The 20,716-nt window shown below is 41.6% G+C and overlaps 1 protein-coding gene across 1 annotated transcript in view; it reads left to right on the forward strand.

Annotated features, from left to right (window-relative positions):
- The window catches only part of atg7 (ATG7 autophagy related 7 homolog), an 81,793-nt gene that overhangs the window by 42,119 nt on the left and 18,958 nt on the right, over positions 1-20,716 (forward strand). The window contains exon 18 of the mRNA XM_083938662.1: positions 2,050-2,172. Coding sequence (XP_083794788.1) covers positions 2,050-2,172 — 123 coding nt within the window. The remainder of the gene's footprint in view (positions 1-2,049; positions 2,173-20,716) is intronic.

Genomic DNA, 20,716 nt, shown 5'->3' on the forward strand with positions numbered 1-20,716 from the left:
AATCACCAGGAGCTGTTTACTCACAGCACACAATAAGGGTCACATCATGGCAAAACCACTAACCAATAACCTCTAGGCTTTTCAGCAATCATTATGCACCAGTCATTGATTTGACAGTCGTGTAGTTTCATTTAATGTGAAAGTGTAAATGTAACAGTCAACTCTGTTCTTCATATTTACAACCTTAGGTTAAATCCCCTCTGAGCCACCAGGACCACCCAATGTTTTATATATTTAAGATGCTACACGCACACATACACAGCCTATGTAATGCTTTCAGTTAATATCATCAGCATGGATCTACAAACAACTTCAAAAAGAAGTCATCACCACTGTCAAATAAAGCCAGATGGTGGATATGCATGTGGCTCAATAAGGAAGGAAGCTTTAGGACGAGTGCACATGTACCATCTAATCCAGATGTTGATGAATCTGCGTGTTTGTAGCTTCTGGTGCTATCCGTCAACAGCATGCAGTCACTACTGAAACCCATCAGCGCTTGATTAACGCTGTAAAACCTTGTAAAAGTCTCTTCCGTTCTTTGTGTCTACATATGTTTAGGTTTTTATGGAATATTTCCCACAATGCGTTTGGCACAGTTTGAATCCAAAGACATTTGATGCTTCGCTATGCTGTCAAGTAAAAATAAAAGTTGTTCTACAGATTCTGTTCTTTATCAAGTCGTATCAAATGCGTTTCGCAATTTTGTAAAATTGAGAGTCTCTAAATAGTAAAATAATAATTCACAACCCCATCTGATTTGAGTTAACATCTTCTCTTCTTTTTTAAGTGTATTCATTTATAATCTGAAACTTTCAAAATGTTGCCATTAGACTGGATGCACCTTTACCTAATATGTTGTATGTCTACTATTGGTATGGACATAAATGAAGCATGTAAGTGTGTGTTGGGGTGACTTTCTTAACTTTATCACAAAATCATCACAGTTATCAAGTTGCTTTCTGTGTCCTACTGGGCATCTATATTTCAACAAAGAGGGTTTGCCCGTCGGCGTCTCATGTAACGGATCCTGTGGATGAAAGTGGAGAATCAAAGAAATAAAAGAGAAGGAAGGAAAGAAAAAGAGAGCTTGTAAAGATGAACGAGGGACATGTCAGTGTGTATTGTGTGTGGTGTGTCTGGCTCCAGGACTAGACGCCAGGTTGGTCTCTGAATACACACACACACACACACACACACACACACACGTACAGACGTTGATGCACACTGTGTGTTGATGTCTGAGGCAGAGGTAACCCTACACCTGCTAAGGAGGGTCTTTGGGCGTCCATGAAAGACTCGGCCAAGTTTAGGAAGGTAGTCAAGAGGGCAGAGGATCTTTGTTTGTTTGTGTGTTTTGAAAAGAAAGTGTAGGTATCTGAAGTCAGTACTTGTAGAAGATCAACGTAAACGTGAGCATGATTGCAGAGGTGCTGAGTTGTGGTGTTTCACAGGTTGAGTCTGTGGACCAGAGCAACATAGGTGCGTTTTTATTTAATACCATTAAAAGATTATTATTATCCACTGTTGAGAGAAAGTTCTTTTCCATCTCATGATGTTTTTCGATTTAAGTGGACAAGTTGTGATGCATTAGCATGACTCAGCACTCTACTCAAAGTCTACACATCACACTCACAAAAGTCTGTCATCAAGTATGTAACGTTTGGTGAAGAAAAAAACACTTCTAGAAATGACTTGGGCAATAATGTCTTAAGCATCTTCCATTAAACTCTATACTTTGCTGTAGTGTAAATTTGTAAAAGCATTTATAGGTAGGAGCTTCAGTAAAACAACACAGCTACTTTTTTTTCTCTCTTTTTGGCAGTTTTTTTCCCAAGTGCTCTGTATTTTCTAAATGATTGTTAAATTGATGGTTATGTTGATCAACAGTTGTTTACACATTTCATTTTAATTTAGTAGAATTGCAAAACAAGCCCCACATTATGGACCAATCAGTCAGGATGGATGTATTGTTAATCTATTTAGTAGACATTACAATTTCTGTTAACTCACATAAAATTGTTCTTTGTTGATGATTTTTTTATCCAGGTCCTGGACAACTATGAGAGGGAAGGTTTCAACTTCCTGTCCAAGGTTTTTAATTCTTCTCACTCATTCCTGGAAGACCTGACAGGGCTGACACTGTTGCACCAGGAGACTCAGGCTGCAGAGGTGAATCACACTTATATACATGTACACCTGCACAGACAGGTACAGACACACACAAAACCTGCCGATCTTAGAGACATAGGCTGAGTTTCAGCATGTACATGGATAAAAACACAATGTCACACTCGATGCATTAATTCTTTGCCCTCTTTGGTCATCTCTGCTTTCTGCAGATGATGTAGGATGTAGTACTTTGAGGCGTATTCAGAAAGTGGTGGAGATAATGATGGCAATCCTTCACATGGGACAGCTACTTGCTCCCAGGCCTTCAAGTTCTTGTATTTCTTCACAAGTGAGCATAAGACAAGTGACAGGTGAATTTGTGCGGCGTCTGCAATGTACATTTAGGGATTTTAATAGCCCACCTTGCCTCAGGAGAAGTCAAACATCATGGCCGTGACCTGGACCTGAACAAAGGGCAGAAAATGGATGGCTAGAGAGAGGTTTCCATGAATCTGTGATTATAACCCTGGGAATTGCATACTTAATTTTTCTTACAGTGTCAAAAACATCTTTCCCCCTTTGTTTACACTAAAGCCTTTTGAAAGGATTTAATTAGTAGGATTTGTCAAATTAAATGTTTAATAGGAGCTGCACTGTTTTAATTCAAAGACAGAGATATTTTTGTCCATAACCTTGTTCTAATGGTTATGTTGCCATAGCAGCACAGTTGATGTCTATGGAACAACAAGCGGCAAAAAGTTCCAACAAATCTAGAATAGGGGCTGGTGGAATATGGGTGGTTTTCCTCAAGACTCCCCTCTGGCATGAGACAGGGGGAGTGGAGGGAGAGACAGAAAGTGTGTGTGTGTGTGTGTGTGTGTGTGTGTGTGTGTGTGTGTGTGTGTGTGTGTGTGTGTGTGTGTGTGTGTGTGTGTGTGTGTGTGTGTGTGTGTGTGTGTGTGTGTGTGTGTGTGTGTGTGTGTGTGTGTGTGTGTGTGTGTGTGTGTGTGTGTGTGTGTGTGTGTGTGTGTCCGTGTGTGTGTGTGCGTGTGCGGTTGGGTCTGCCGAGCTGTGGGAAAATCCCACGTTCTTTCTCCCCAACTCCTACTCATAACACACAGATGGAGGAGGGGAGAAGAGAAAAGTAAGGACGCACGAGGGAAAGGAGGGGAAAATGAGTGTAGATAAGAGAAACGTGGAGAAGAGAGAGTGAAAAACAAAATAGGAGAGGAGATAAACGAGATACAAAGAAGCAGATGGTGAAGAAGAAAACATATCTTTTCTCCAACTCTCTGAATCTCTCATTCCCTCTCCTGCTTTCAATCTTTACCTCATCCCCTATTATTCTCTCATTCTTGCTTCTTGTTACTTCCCTCTCTACGCCCCCCTTCTCTTGATGAAGTGTGTTGAAGAGTCTGGCATAGGTCTCTTTCTCCTCAATCAGAAGATTGAGAGATTGTTTTGATTGCTCAGCCCACTAGCGCCAGAAGTCTTAGCGCCTGTTTCCTGTACACGGATTAGCTATTCCAAAAACTACTGCACTTGGAGGATGTCCCTTCAAGTTTTTTCTTCTATTCCAGGAAGGGACAGAAGTTCTTCTCCCGCTCCTGAAAGCATATTATTACTTATTTCATGTGGGAACCCACTAGAAACAGGCCTGTGGCTCACTTAGGATCTTGACCCATATTTTAAGAAGTACTGGCCCAAAATAATGATAATTCTCAATGTAAAAATTAAGGGTTTAAAGGGTCCTTGTGGGATACCTTTTTATGTGTATTGGAATTGTATACAGCTATGAGTCATCACTGGATGATAATTATCGCTTCCAGTGGCTTATTTAATGACTTTTAGAAAGCGTTTCTGTATTTCTAAATTAGTCATTAGGCCTACAGACCTACAGTATGTCTGTTTAGGAACACAATAGAATTAGTCAAATATGGCATATTGTCAGTGCATGGATTACAGTGGATTTAAATAACTGTATTTGCATGTTAAGATGTTATTTTGTACAATGTTTATTTGTTCTTTTCTTAAAGTTTGAATTCATTACAGGCCGTGTTTGTCTTTTTGTTTTTGCACATCAAGTGTGTAACCATTCTGAACTATAATCTATGTCACTACATAGCAGCACTATGTACTTATGCCCTATTTTTGGCAACGCTGTAACCTGAGAACTACTTTTTATGCGGTCACCGCAGGGTTTTGGGGGAGGTCAAGTTTGGTAAAAGTTGAGAGAGAGAGAGAGAGAGAGAGAGAGAGAGAGAGAGAGAGAGAGAGAGAGAGAGAGAGAGAGAGAGAGAGAGAGAGAGAGAGAGAGAGAGAGAGAGAGAGAGAGAGAGAGAGAGAGAGAGAGAGAGAGAGAGAGAGAGAGAGAGAGAGAGAGAGAGAGAGAGAGAGAGAGAGAGAGAGAGAGAGAGAGAGAGAGAGAGAGAGAGAGAGAGAGGATTCTCTCTCGTACTTTATGTACAAGTTAATGCCTAATATATATATATTTTTGTTTTTTAAACGCAGCCTTGATATCTAAATACATAAAACATATACATGAGGTAATTTGCATACAACAGTTCACAAAGCATTTTGGAAACACCACAGGTCACCTGCAGTTTTATAAAAACTAAAATCCACCAACAGTCTGGCCTTTATCATATTTACACAGACAGGGACCGACTCCACATGGGGGTTTTCCTACACCTTTCTCTTCCTGCTCAATTACAACACCGTCTTAGCCTGCCCTAAAACAAAGTTTAAAAGCTGGCTCTTGTGTTTGTGCTGGCGAGTGTATCTAAAACCACAAATAAAACTCCTTACTAAAACTCTCTTTAAAACTGGTAAAAACAACAGTGCTGACAGACGGTGACACAAAAAAAGTGGAAAATTGTCTCTCTTAAGCCACAGAATGGGCAATTGTCCTCCACAGATTATTTTATTATCGACACAAAAGAGTTCACTGCCATGATGCCATGGAGCAGCCTCCACTGTAAGTCCCCGTGTCTCTTGTAGAGAGACCTCCACTGAGGCCTGGATCCCAGGTCCAGCCCTAAGAAAGTCCTCCAGGGAGTGTCTGTCTGTCCATTCAGTTTTTTTCTGTTCAGTGTTTTAACCAACAGTTTGTAAGAGTTTTCCCAGAGGCCCCCTCCAGGGAGACAGGTTTTTGTTGCCTCCTACAGAGGCCCAGAGCAGTCTTTAAAATCCACAGCCAGAAAAGTGGCAGGAAAAGGGTCCTCCATGTTGGTCGAAGAATGTTGTAAATGTTTTTAAAAGCAGGGTGTCTTGCCCTGTCAGTTTATTTTTCCAGTGGTCAAGCACTTTTTTGATTACCCTGTTGGATCTCAGGCCCAGCTTATCAGCCAGCCCAGTAGGGTCCTCCAGCTGGGGCCCGGCCAGCTCAACCACCTGGCCCAGCGTGGAGACGCCTGCAGTCTGCAGCAGCCTGGTCAGTGAGGGTCCTGCGCAGCTCGGATGGTCTAGCACCTCCCCGTACCGGATGGGCTCCTGCAGCATCCAGTGAATGGAGGTTCAAAACATCTCGAATTAAAGTGGCATTATCACTTATGAGCCTGCTGGACACACAGTAAGTCTGGTCAGGATGGATGACGGACGCCATCACCTCCCTCAGTCTCAGGGCTAGAGCTTTGGACAGGATTTTATAATCCGTGAACAGTAGCAAGACCGGCCTCCAGTTTTTCAGGTCTTGTAGGTCTCCCCTCTTCGGCAGCAGGGTGATGATGGCTCACCTGCAGCTCAGAGGGAGTCTTCCAGTCAGGACACTTTGGTTCAGCACCTCCAGCTGGTCCTGTCCTATAATGAAACAAAAAGACTTGTAAAAGTCAACAGGAAGGCCGACCATCCCTGGAGCTCTGCCATTTTGCATGCTGGTCAGTGCAGTGAAAGCTCCTGCAGAGTCATCTCTGCTGCCAGCTGGGAGTTTTGGTCAGCACTGACCTGAGGGAGACCACTGAGGAAGCTGCTGTGCACATCTGGATTATTTGTCCACTCACTGTTGAAGAGGTCTCTGTAGAAACAGGCATCAAACTTCCTGATCTCAGAAGAGTCTGAGACTTCAGAGCTCCGTTTTTCTGCTCCAGCCCAAAGAAAAACTGGGAGGGCGCGTCCATCTGCGAGATGTTCATAAAGCGAGACCTGACCAGAGCTTCCTGTGCTGAGACGCCCAGCAGGTTGGCTATGGCCATTTTAACTTGAGGGAGTCTAAATGCCCTCGATCTCCTGTAGAAGCTGCTAAAGACTGCAGTTCTCCTACCTGTCTCTCCAGATCCTTCATTGACCGGGTTAAGTCTCTTGTGACATTGCGAGTGAACTGCTGGTAAAGTTGTTTTATTTCACTCTGTGGAAAAACCAGAACAACTTTAAAGCAGCTCTAAAAGCCTGATCTTTTAAAAGGATTGTGTTAAAATGCCAATAGGTGCTCTTTAAATGAACATTTGAATAAAAACAGAGCAGAAGACAAGACAGTGATCAGTAAAACCCACAGGCTGAAGAAAACACCTTTTAAAAATATTAAAATGGTGTTTAAAACAATAGAGGCGGTCCAGTCTGGCCAGAGATAAAAAGTTTCCCCTTCTGTGACTCCAGGTGTACTGTCTGTGATTACTGTTAAAAACCCTCCACAGGTCAGACAGCTTGTGCTCTTCTATAAGCTGTCTGATCCTGTGGGATGAAGCAGGGTGTGGTTCTGGATGATTTCTGTCTAAGGTTGGATCAACTGTGCAGTTAAAAAAAAAATCCTCCAGTCACTCTCATTGTCTACTGTGCTTTGGGTTTCCTGTACAAGCATCTCCATCAGTTTAAAAAGTGCATCTCTTTAAAAATCAGCCCTGGCTCCGTTCAGGTTTAAAATGCTGATGTTAAAATCACACATTGGTGGAGGAAAGCTTAAAAAGACACCAAGAGTGATAAAACTTGTCAGATAAAAGCACCTATATTGAAAAAGCATCTTCATCATCAATGATTTGTGCCTTCACTCTAACTATTAATTTCCTTAAACGATAAATCTCTTTGTCTGTGAGCACTTCTTCAGACTTCCTGGTGAGAGGCCAAGCTGACTGAATGAACAGTCTGAGGTCATCAAAATGGTCCTCCACTGCAGGAAGTCTGGCACCTTTTGTCATCCCTAAAAACTTTTTAATATCTCCAGGAGAATATAGGTTATGAGTGTGCTGCTCCTCCTGAGTTAGGCAGAAGTCAGTCTCTGACTCTGCTGCAGCTTTCACCTCTTTCACAACTTGATGTTGACTCTACACACTCACGATTTTTCCTTTTGTGTTTTTTTTTAATTTCCGCATCATACATGTCCTCATTAGTTAACTCAATATTCATTGACTCATTTTCACTGTCAGTTTGTTTGTTTTCCTCACTCATTTTTTGTTTTCCGGTTTCGGGCTTTTCATGTGATTCAAACCCAGCGCCTGAAGCGCTCATGGGGTCAACCATGACCCCTGAAGGCTCCGTCGGGGCAAACACCCCCCCACTCCCCGGTAGGTGTCACAGCCGGCGCCGCCGCCACCAAAGCACTTCATGGTCTCAGACGAAGCGAAGACCATGTAGTTAAATCCCTCAACTTTAAAAGAAAAGGACAGGTTGAGATCACTTGTCGTGTCTTTGAGGATCATGTACACCTGTCTCTAGTGACACACAACATGCTTCAGCTGCGGGGACTTGCAGCCCAAAGACACCATTTGTGAGACCAGCTGGCCATAGCGAGACAACTCTTAGCCAGCACTTCATTCTTAATGAACGGCGGAGCATTGGCGATTTTTACCTTTGTGGCCTCACCAGGGGGAGTAAGGGAGTGAAGGTGTCGTGTAACACTACACCGCTCTCCACCACTTCACTAACTTTAGCGGTACTGTCCAGGAAGATAACAACTCCGTTCATGCGGGAGGCAGACTTAATGCTGCCGTACCCTACTACCTCTCCCACCGCTAACACTGCCTCCTCCACAGAGCAATGCACAGCCATCACAGTTTGATGGCATGGCGGCAAGTCAGCCCCTCAAAATCACCGGCAGCAGCCGCAGCCACCGGCATGGTGCCAAACAAACGCTGCTTTCACCACCACCAAAACACCAAACACAACAAAAACACCTCTAATTTAAGACAAACTGTAACACATAGAATAAAGTTTGAAAAACTCACTCAAAACCGCTGAAAAGTTCAGCACTCACCACGCTCTCAGCACTCAGAGATAGACAGACAGACAGACAGGGAGAGAGAGAGAGGGAGAGAGAGACAGAGAGAGAGAGACAGAGAGAGAGAGAGAGAGTGTATATGGCTCCTTTGTGAGATCTGCCCGATTGGGATTTTAAACTCTGGTTGGAGCATGGCAGAGTGGAAAATGTACTATGAATCTGGCGTCTGGTAAATTACTAACATGTATTTTAAGGTTCATTATGCAACATGCTTTATATCTAGTTTCAGTTTGGGATGGAAAAACAAACATGACAAACCATTTTTAAAATATTCATGGCATGATCTGTACTTGTACTGGATTTTTCCCCCCTTTTACTCTACAATTTGATATGGCTAGTTTCCCTTGTATACTGCAGTCTGTCCATTTGTTGTCCTCCAGAATGTAAGGCCTCAATATAGGTCAAACAAAGGGCTTGTGAGATTGTCGAACAGTATCTGAAGCATCCTTACATGCAGAGGAATGTTTTGTAACTTTTAACTTTGTATCGGACAATCTGAGAACTCCCTAGAAAAAATTATCTACTTATTCGTTTCAACAAAGGAATTAGGACTCTTCAATGATTTGTTATGGTTTTGGAAGGCAAAGACCATAGACTGTATTGTCAGTGTGATAAGAACTACCTAAAATGATGTAAACCATCTTTGAAATATTTGACGTGTACTTTGATATTATAGTTTGGCCCCATGTCCCATCCACTAACATGGAGGGGTTAACAAGGAGGGATAAATGACCTATACTGCAGCCAGCCTCCAGGGAAAAATCAAGACTTTTTGGCTTCACTTTTGTCAAATCGTCCATCTTTATATACAACCTATGTTACAGACAAATGATGTCATCCTGCTGATCGCCTTTTGGTTTGGCTCAGTTCTTGAGAGAGATCAGGGAGGCTATGTGATGCAGCTGGGAGGAGGACATGACGGCGGGCTCCGACTGTGGCAATTTGGAATAAATGCAAACACTTTTGCAAGGTATAAATCCGACATATGACCAATTTGTTTGACGTACACTGAGGCCTTTAGATAGCCACACGTATAAGCTGATCCACAGTCATGTGGTTGGTTGAATGTAGTAAAGCATAATTAACATTTAACAAACGGTCAGCAACCCAGTTTGGGAGGAGGGGAACCAGGTTAGATGGCACATATTGGCTTATCAGAGGGGCAACCTGAACTGAATTCAGCCCATTTAAACAAATATTTAAGCAGGTATCTGTGTCAAAGTGCAGATACGTGTTAGCATGTCAGAACAGGGTGTTGTGTTGGCTGATTGGCCTTCCTGAATGTAACCTCACTGTAGAGGGCTGGGTCGGACACATAACACATGCAAAACACTCAAAGAGCCTAAAGGGAAATGAGTGTCTGTACAGGATGTTGTAGTGTTCCTCTCCTCTGACGCACCCACCCGCTGTCTTTAGTTTGGCAGATTAAACTACATAAAATACTGTATATATTCATCCATAAAGGCATATAAAGGGGTCAGGCTAATCCTTCTTATGTAATAGGACATGACATGGATTGTCTCCATACAAAATCTGAATATTATTATAGTATATAATAATATATTATACAATATAAAAATGCTTTAGACAGTACATACACATAATAATGATGCGATGCCTTTGCTTCAATATGAGATTAATGCTCTAGTGGGTAAGTCATACATCACACAGTAATTGTAGTGACGGAAAAACTTAGGTTACATTCTAATCTTGTATGCATGATTTTTAAATTCGTTAAAGGAAAATATTAAATTGTAAACTAAGTCATAGTCAGATCAGGTTTTGTATTTCCTAATTCTTTTAGTGAGAAAGGTTAAGTAATTGAAATCTAACTAAGATTTCAGCCATCCTAAAACCTTCCTACCACATTGCCACACCATTAAAGGGAAACTTCTGTATTTTTCAACTTGGACCCTATTTGTTGCTAATTGACTAATGGGAATCGGGACCAAGTGTGTGCACATCCAGCCAAAATAGTTAGGTGCAAGACAGAAATACTTAATTGCAGGGAACAAACCCAGTCTTGTGTTTCCACATTTGCCTGAGGAAGATCTTGAAGATCGTAAAGTAAAGTAATAAACCGCCAAGTGACTAATGGGGACAACAATTTGCAGCCGGAGCAGTGAAAACCAGCTACAGTATAATCGTATGAGGAATTTAGAAACTGTCAATGTACGTTTTGCCATCGATTGGTTCAGATTGTTATTATAAGTGTCAGACAACATGATGGAAAGGACGTTAAAGTCAAATTAAATGTTTTTCTTTACCTTTTTTTCTTTTCTTTCTGTTTGTTATGGGGCCTCACGAGTCTCACTCATGGAGAAGTCTCATTATGAAATCTTGCGAGATGTGACTTGACTCATCACCATTGTTTAAATCAGCTAAATATTCAGCAATGACATTGCAGATCTTTTGGAAAACAATAAGCAAAGCTCTCTGTATTCCAACACTACTCCTCTACTACTAGAACTTCAGCAAACTTTCCCCGACACTCCCCTCTCCAACTCTCACTCGCTGTTTCCAACGCTGTCTTCTGGCAACAAGGCACCTCACTTCACTAAATTGACGGTCTGTTATTGCCCCCAAAGGGTTACAATGAAAAAGATGGGAGATGGGTTGCAAAATACAGAATAAGTAGATAAGTAAAATTGAAAAATGTGTGTGTGATTGCTGTATCTTTACAGTGCCACCATACAGTCATGTGTAGTCATGTGATATCGGTTGAAGCCCATCACTGTTGGTCATTCTTCATATTATATATTCCTGTCATCATTTTCAGTAAGCAGTGCCATTTGCTTGCTTGCGTGCGTGTGCGCGTCTGTTCACGCACGCATCAATCAGTCTAAATGTGAATGCCCCGTACAGAGGATGTGTGACCCTCTGGGCACAAAGAGTCTTTCTGTTGTTCCACTCCCTTCCACCTACTCCAACTGCGCTGCCAGTAAGTCACAAGATAAAGCCGTTTGCATTGAACTGAGACAATAATGTGTCACTTGTCACACTTTTTTGGTTTGATCTTGTGACATGAATTTTTTTTTTTTTAGTTTGATAATTGATGGTAAAATGGGTGTCTAACTCAGCATTTTATTATTTAGTCTAATGTCTTCCTATAAATTGTATGACCAGAACCCCTTATATAGTTATAAAGACACATATGAAGTAACAGATCTGTACTGATTTTGGTGCATAGGGTTCACTACAGAGCTGGGTACCAGAGACGATTTCTATATTGTGAATTTTAGCTGTTCAGGGTGTAACCTGTGTTTGTACAACTGCATCATCTCACTGTCATATTTTGAAATGAAATCATTGTAAAATTACCTCGATCTCTACTTAATAATGAGACCTTCCTGGAAGTTACAAGTTCCTTGGGGTCTTGGGGCCCCCAATTATTTTTTTAGCTGATACTTCAGATATCTAGGGAAACAGTGTCTTGCTCAAGAACAGTTCAGCAAGACATATTTACAGTTGGCAGTATCATATATATACATGGTGATTTAATTTCAGGGCATCTCTTTGCCTATTACTAGCTAAATCTTTTGGTTTTACAAGACGATGCCCAATATTTGAACCATACTAGACTTCCATGGAATTTTTTAAGATAACCTGTGTCTTGATAAAAATCCTAGGCCTTTACACCGTCCTCTTTTGGTCATAATTCTGGTACACAGAGGCAGCGTTCATTACAATATAAACACCTTGAGTCATGCTTATGCCCTGAAGGAGCAGAGGTTACCCAACTACCCACGCTCTGCCCCGCTCTGCTCTGTGCTTCTCTACGTAAAACAGTGTGCTGATGATAAAGTTGATTTAGTTACGTTGGCTCATCCCCCAGCAGCTTGCGAAAAACACACAAGCACGAGCATATATACACACACACACGCACACGCACACACACACACACACACACACAGAGTAACACAGACTCTTCACATGCTCCTCTGTTCCCCCTCTCGTTTTTTCCCACCCCCACATAAACACACACACACACACACACACACACACACACACACACACACACACACACACACACACACACACACACTTGAGCGTCAGAGGGCCCCATGTATGTCAGAGCTTTATCCAAACACAGCTACGGTTGCTACATGCTACAATTATTACCAGATGGTTTCAGAGAAAACGTATTAAGTCTGCTTTTTCATTAGCACACTGCACTCCCTCCTGTGAGACTGAGAGATGGAGAAAGAGAGAATGGATAGGAGACAAGTGGGAGAAACATTTCAAAAAGTGTTATTCTTTTCAAATCTTGCACGTTGACCCTCGTTGACCATCGTCCCTTAATGCTTGTACATTTTAATTTCTATTTATTTCATGTTCCCAAGTTTCATTTTTTGTTGCTATGTTTTCAAAACATCAAGTTTTATGACTGTTTATATCAAAGTCCCACCCTTTTCTTCTTTGTAATCTTCCACTCGAGGGATTAGGAAGAAATTCTATTAAATAAAATGTGATGATGGAATGTGATCGAGCCAACCCACCCAAACAAAACTACAACTTTACCTTTGTCTCTAAAGCTAGCAGCAGTCATATGGATTGGAAATGCTGCAACAACAAAAAAAGAGTTTAAATATTAATCAGTTAAATACAAACTTCAGTTAACTACCTCCTGTCTGAACACGGAGTGAGGCTCAAATATGTATGGCTGAATCTGACTATTTATCTGTTTCTAGCCATCTTGATGTGCACCTGTCAACATAGCACTAACAGCAGTGGTGGGAAGAGCAAGGCCAGATCTAGAATTTCTCAATGAGGGAGAAAGAGTAGATATGCTTCCAGCCCCTTTCCAAAGTTTCTTCATGCCTCCACACCAGCGACAGCAGTGGCTGGAGACATTACGTTTTTGGTTTGTTCCACCATCCGTCCTTTTTTTGTGAACATGATATCTTGGGATTTTCTTCAAATGTTGTACAAATGTCCACTTGAACTCAATGATGAGCTGATTAGATTTTGAAGTTCGTAGGTCACTGTGACCTCACAACGCACAGTTTTGACCATAACTAAAGAATTTCTATGTGAATTATGATAAAAGAACAAAATGATGAAGTGATTACATTTTTTATCCAAAAGATCAAAGGGCAATTTTACCAATTTTAGCGTGCTGACCGTACATAATAATGTTCTGCAAAAACAGTTTCACAGTCGTTATTGAACGCCATGAGAGGAGAAGGGGAGACATTTTGTCGGATAAAGAATTGGTGACACTAATCTTGAAACTGTGGTGGTTGTATAGATTTTCTGTGCTAAAGATGTATGTAAAGCGTCTACATTTCACCAAAAATACACTTAATACCTTTTTATTAAATTCCTTAAGCCTGGACAGACATGGATGTAAACTGAAACTTGACTGGTTGGCGAGGCATACAACCACAAGGGGTTAATTCTAGCTTTAGCTTTGTGTGGGAAAAACCATGTTAAACTAAATATTTATCATAGTAGAGTTTTTTTACGTACTTTAAAGTGTCTGGAGGGGGACTTTAAATGTTTTAGTGTTAAATATTTTTTCTACAGTACATTATATATGTGAGCTCGCACATTTTCACATATGTGCACGCTGGTTGGCTGGTGCCAAAACCCTCTGCATCCCAATCAGCCTCGGCACAGTCTCAAGAACACACACATTTTGAGGAGGTTAAGTATTTCCAGTAAACTCACTTTGCTTTTTCTTGCAAAGTGAGTTAACTGGACATCAGTCTAGTTTACAAATCATTTCTCACATACACAAAATCATCATACTGTGCAGTTGGAACGCACTACATACTCAATTTTATGTCATACTTTGCATAAATAGTATGCTAGTATGCAATTTCCAACAGAGCCATTGGGCAATTTTACCAACATCACGTTTAAAGCTGAAGGATGTCAAACCACGGAAGGGGTTATAATCTCTACACCATTTCTTGGGACCTTTTTAATTGATGTATGTGTGCGTAAGAGTAAGGGAGGGTCAGAAGACAAGGAGTTTTATTCTCAATTTAGCGCACATTAGCTTTTATTTGTCAGTTAACCGAGAATAACTGTTATTTGGTACTAAATATGGATGAAATGGAGATCACGATATAAGAGCAAATTCATTCGTTTTTTTACTTGCAGAAATGTGAAATATGTCTACAGATAAGCTTACAGTCTCAAGTTTCATAATTAATGACGCGGTTCTTTCCACCTACAATGAAATTATAAATAGACTGATGAAGTACCTTATCATTTGCCTGTTTCTTTTCACATTTATCCTGCATGTTTTTAATGTATTTATCTATATTAATAACCAAAGTAAAGTACACACACACACACACACACACACACACACACACACACACACACCAACATGTATGCCAGTGTCATCATGTATCACTGGTACTAAGCATGTATGTATTTATGTCCCATATGTATGCCAGCTTTGCCTGCTTGACATCTATTATACTGCTAATTATAAATGTGTGCTCTACTTGCATGGATGCATGTCGGTTATGTATAGACACATCACACCTCCTATGCTTCCTTGCTGCACATAGTTTCTCCCTCCCTCTGGATCCCTTGCTCTCTCTCTCTCTCTCTCTCTCTCTCTCTCTCTCACTCTCACTCACTCACTCAGTCACTCACAAGCGCATATATGTTCAGTACTTTACATACTGTAGTTGGTCTAGATCTATAGAGTCCTTTACAGGTTAAATTCCAAAGCTTTATGTCAGTCTGTGGCTTGACTTATAGCATTACTTGTTAACCTCTCCAACCCTCTCCAGCGCGTTTAAAGGTTTGTGTCCCTTATATAGGCTAGTATATTTGGTAGTACAGATTCCTGGGTAGCTACATTTGTGAATAATTTACCTGGCAACTGCCTCCTGACTCTCAGGTCTCCAGATTTTAACTAACCACTCTTGGTGCTTTGTAGCACATTTCTTCATGAGCTATCAATGCATTCTAGCGTTCGGCCACAGATACGTTCTTCTTGACTGTGCACACAAACTACATTAATAAAGCCTTTCCTGCTGGACTGATGCCAGAGTGAAACAAACACACATAAACAGAATTGAAAACATTATAAATAGGAGTAGTTTGGCAAATATGACAAACAAGGAGAAAACACAGAAATGCTATTTTTTTTCCCAGATTTTTTTTAATAGAATTTCCTGAAAACTGATTAGTCATTTTATGAGTTAGAGTGTGTTCATGAGCTTTAAGTCATAGTATGGTAACAAGACGGACAATACAAAAGAAGATGCATTGTATTTTTCCATTTTGAAGCTAATTATTAGTGATTTTGTCCCAGACTTGTTGCTGCACCACTATATTCCCTAAAACCACTAAAATATTGCTTGACCTGACTTGTTATCAGTGTTGTTTATGCTAATTGATAAAGTTTCTAACTGAGTTACAGTAGCTCATTCTAAGTGGACAGCAACAAACGGGTACAGCCTATTTATACCATATTAAAAATCATGTTTGCAGGAACTAGTGTTAATGATTATTCTGACGCCACGTGAATGCACGGCAACCTAGATAATTTACCATTTCTAATTGTAATTATAGGTCTTAAAATCACCAAACAGAGACACTAGATATTTTATACCCAACAGTCTTTAGATTAAGGTTCAGAATACACCTTTTTTTTAATCCGTTGTTCACCATGTTATAAGTATCCTACTGGAAAACAGGATCTGTTTCAGGGCAGATAGTCATTCAGGACAGGTGGGCCAGCTATGAAGCCCCCCCTCTCCGTTTCTGTATTTGACGTAATATGAGTCTCGCTCAGTGTTTCCCTTATTACAGGACGCTATCTTAAGCAATGTACCAGTCACATATAAATACCTGGGATACATCTTTTAAAAAATAGAATAAATTAGATATACTGTGAGTGATGTATCCTGTTCTTTTGTCTAATTTTGTCACCATAAAGATCCAAATTCTTACTATTTATAAGTTTATTTTGCACTTTTATATTTAAGACCTCCATATGGTATGAAGATAACCGAGAAGAAATGGATAAAGACGATAGTGTAAAATAGAAGGTGATAAGATCTGAAGCGCTTTGACCAGCACATTACTCCACTACAGAGGGATGCTACTTTGGTGGGCTCATAATTATTAATACACTTGTACTCATGACTGGAGCTGGTGAAGAGGTGTACTTTTAGTGGGGGTTGGGGACAAAGGGGAAAGTATGGCACCCAGGACAGCTGTCTTCTTGAGGCCAAAGGGGTCCATTGCAGAGTTACCAATCGTTAATCATAGGGGAGTTATTTCTATAAGTCATAAATAAGGCCACCTTTTCCCTCACTACATGGGAAAACTTGCATCGGCCCTGCTCCTATACATGGCTTCTCCTGGCGCCAGTCAGTCCAGAGTGAGGCCTTCTTCTGGCCTGGCAGCTGGCTGTATGCATGGACAGACACACAGACAGACAGATGACTGCGCTGCGACAGACTAAGTAGTAGTCTATTCCCTGTTTAGCTTCTTCTCTTCTTCCTCTTCTGAAGCTTTTAACAACTATTTCTGTATCTGTGTCGGCTTTGCACTTTCAGACTGGACCCTCACTCCCCACTCACATCATGAGGATTGTTTTTCTTCAGAGCTAGAGAGGCTTCATCCAAAGAATGCAACTCAATATGAAACCTAGATATAATGATATAAGAGATAAAAAGATATTTTTTGTACTGTATGTCTACCTACTTTAATAATCATTATAAGCGGATTTAATGATGTCTTCAAACGAGGTCATCGTTTACAAAAGAGCCCCTTTGAACGACTTGAGGTTTTACAGAATTGTCAGAGCCCATGGGCATTTTTTTTTTCTTCTAGTTATGTTTGTTGTCTACCATTTTCTTGTTCTTAGCATGACTTCAAAAATAAAATCATTCACTAATTTTGCCACCTATTTCTCATGACTGAGGGTGTTCAGCCAGAACAGCCTTGTGTTGGAAAAAAAATGCAAAGACTTGTTCATGAGAGCATTTTGCTTCATGTTCAGGTGTGAAATATGATCCTGAAGGCCTGTTTGATAAATAGATGATTTATAAGGCATATCAGATGTCAAAACACTATACAACAGTTAACTCTGTAAAGTTATCCTGCTGAAAATCATTTTATTTTACATTGCATCGATCTCCAGGTAAATGGTAGATACAGTGTTGATGGTACAAAGTAAACTGACCAGAATGTGAACTTGTACGTATTGTAAGTGTCAATTAATTTAATCCTGTAGAACATTTTATAGTAATTGAAATGGACCGATCTCAGTTTGAAGTTTTACTTACCATAAATCACACTACTGCTATAGGAAGTTTAAAGACATTAGTAGTCTGAAGATAATAATGCTGAATTTGAAGTATGTTTATCTGACTGACTTTATCTGAGCTGAAGTGTGGCATCTGTATCCCACTGTACACTGTTGGAAAGTTGATAAATTATTTAATTAAAATCTCAGGAAGTGAATGTTATCAGAATGTGAGGCACACATTGTGTCCTGTTAATGCTTTATTGTTGCATACACTAAAATTCACTTACTTAAGTCTGTCAGCACATGAATAAGTGATGACCCAGGACACCACTCAGCAGTTTGTACCCTAAAATGTCTGACCATGAATAAACTGACTTCTGTTTAAAGTTTGACACTAGGGAGGTGTTTTCACATTCCTCTACTGAAGGGGTAGACCTACAGTGCAGATAAAATTAGAGAACAAAGTATTACTACTCGTGATATAATGATGGAGAATCCAAAATGCTGCCGCACAGGTGATTTCAAACCGCTCGGTGCTCCTCTATTTCAAAGTTGTTGCCTACCATCACCATGTCTTCGCTTTTTCTGTGCCCTGTAGCGTACCTACATATTGTCTTGACGTCTGACGTTGAACAAATTAATCACCAACAAGTGACCTTTCAAGATAATGTATCCTACTTCTCTCGCATTCGCGATTATTTTTGGACAAAGTGGAGGAAGAGGAGGACAACTCCACTTTTCCTGTTCAATAGTCCATTCCTTCCAGTGCGTCTGACGCTGTTTCCCCAGTGGACGGCAATCTGTACGAGGTCTGCAGATGGGCCGCGTCCAAAATAGGGATTCAGTGGCCTGCAGCCGAGGACGCTGAGGGGGCAGAGATAGACTTACATGACGGTAATTGGCTCCCAACAGCCCAACTGCCGTCAAAACAATAAAAGAAATGAGCAGGTACTGGTCCAGTTCTTTTAAGAGTAAGCTCCACACCAAAGGCTACTTTAAGCTAGAGATCCATGGGATAGGGGAACTGGGGCTGGCCGAACCCCCAGTGGTGGAGCTTTAAGTGGCTTATCACCTCCTGCACTCCTCACGTGGCGCAGGACAAGGCTGTGGTCGTGTTATGGGACCAGCAGTCTCAGGTGAGATAGCCATGTGGCTGAACCGCACCAACAGCACCACCCCACCAAATGTCAAACCCAGATTGCAAACTGCTTGCTGCCCAATCCGGCATTTGTGCCTAAGGTGGTGGAGTCTGTCTACACATGTCCCACAGTGGAACTTTCGGCTTTTCATCCTCCTCCCTTCCTCTCAGGGGGGGAGGAGAGGCTTAACACATTATGCCCAGTGCGGGCCCTACGTGTGTATGTGACCAGGTCAGTTGGGTGAGAACTGATCAGCTGTCTGTGTCTTGGGCTACTCCCCATGGAGGAAAGCCAGATGCTGTCACACTGGATTGTGGAGGCCATATCTCTGGCTTATAGTTGTAAAGGTCTGCAGCCACCCCAGGAGTTTAGGGCTCACTCTACAAGAGGTGTGCCCACTTCCTTGGCCTTATTCAGGGGAGTGTCTATGAGGGCGCACTCACACTGTCCATCAATACCGTGCCCAAGCACGTTTCACGGGTAAAGTCTAGTTCCCGTGCCTAGGCGTGGTACTCTTGCTGTCTACAGTCCATTTGGGAGAGAAGGGCTTTTGTAAAGCACATGCACGAGCGTGCGCACGTGTTCGAGGCCTACGGCGGTTCTGACGTAATTTTATTTGCGCCACAATGGTGGCGAAAGGTTCACGTTGTGTTACGGTGTGATGATGTATAGGCAGGCAAGAAGCATTCCGCCAAGGCCCAGGCAGTGTGAGTACAAATGGGCCTGGCCCACGGGGGGAGAGGGAGGGTGGGGGCGGGGGGCGGCAAGTGCCCTAAAGCACAGGGCACGGTACGGATGGTCAGTGTGAGTGCGCCCTAAGAGACATCTGTGCTGCGACGAGCTGGGCTACGCCTCACACTTTTGTGAAGTTTAATGGGCTGGATGTCATTGGACCTTCTTTGGCACAGGCAGTGCTAGAGGCTAACACGCCAGGGTCTCTGTGACAATAACTTCCCAGCTCTGCTTTTTTCATAGCTTTGGGAGATTGGATGCAGTCTATATCTCCCATAGTGAAAGACCAAACAAAGTTTGAAAAATAACTTTTGGTTAATTAACATAACCTTGGTTCTTTGATAACAGAATGAAGTGTTTCACCATCATTCCCCTCCTTGCATAGACATGGAAAGAAACCAGTGTTGAATGATTTAGGAGGGGCTGGTCATCTGTGGTAGTATGAGGGGGCGTGACCCCTGCACAGTTTGACCTGCCTGTCACAGACAGACGTTGTGTCATTGGAGCTTTCATAGTTGGTCACATCAAGGCGATTCGCATAGTGAAACACCTCACTCTGTTATCAAAAGCCGAGGTTAACGTTAAGTAACCCAAAGTTTCTTAGACATTACTTTGTTGCCAAGGATTTTCCATAGATTCTCTAAGGGGTTTAGATCTGGTTAGTTAGTTAAAAAAACATGTTAGTGCAGTAGTGGTATAGCCACAGCGGATATTCTATCAACCTTTTAACAATAAAAAATAACAGTATTTCATAATAAATCAAGAATTAATACTTTGTTCCCTAATTTTGATCTCCACTGTATATGAATTTTCCTGAAATCTGAAGCCCCATTCACACAGCCTGTTGGTTGCAGGGGCTGTTGCACCTGTATTACATCCTGCCGCCTGTTTCTGTGTGAAGGAGAAAGCGGAATGACACACAGTAGGAATGGAGAGTCGACCCACAAGCAGGTCAAAAAAGTGACAAAGCAGCGTTCAGGGGAGCCTAAGTTATTAATTACTTACAGAAACATTGTGTGAATAGTCCACCATCTCGTCTTCTGCCTTTTCTCTCTCTCTTAACTCTCTTAAACAAACACACTCGATGCTGATGCCTCTTTTGTTTCCACAATGCCGGCATTCTTTGTGATATCACACTTGGGGCATCTTTACACTACCTATGCATGGGGCTGTGTGAACACCCAAAAAGCCGGCGTTCTCACGTTCCTTCATTAATACTCAACTGCTGGCAAAGAAACCTGAAATGGTCAGTAAAAAGAGCGAAAACCATAGCCTGTATGAGAAATGGACGTAACA

Source organism: Echiichthys vipera, assembly GCF_963691815.1.
Source record: "Echiichthys vipera genome assembly, chromosome: X".
NCBI lineage: Eukaryota > Metazoa > Chordata > Actinopteri > Perciformes > Trachinidae > Echiichthys > Echiichthys vipera.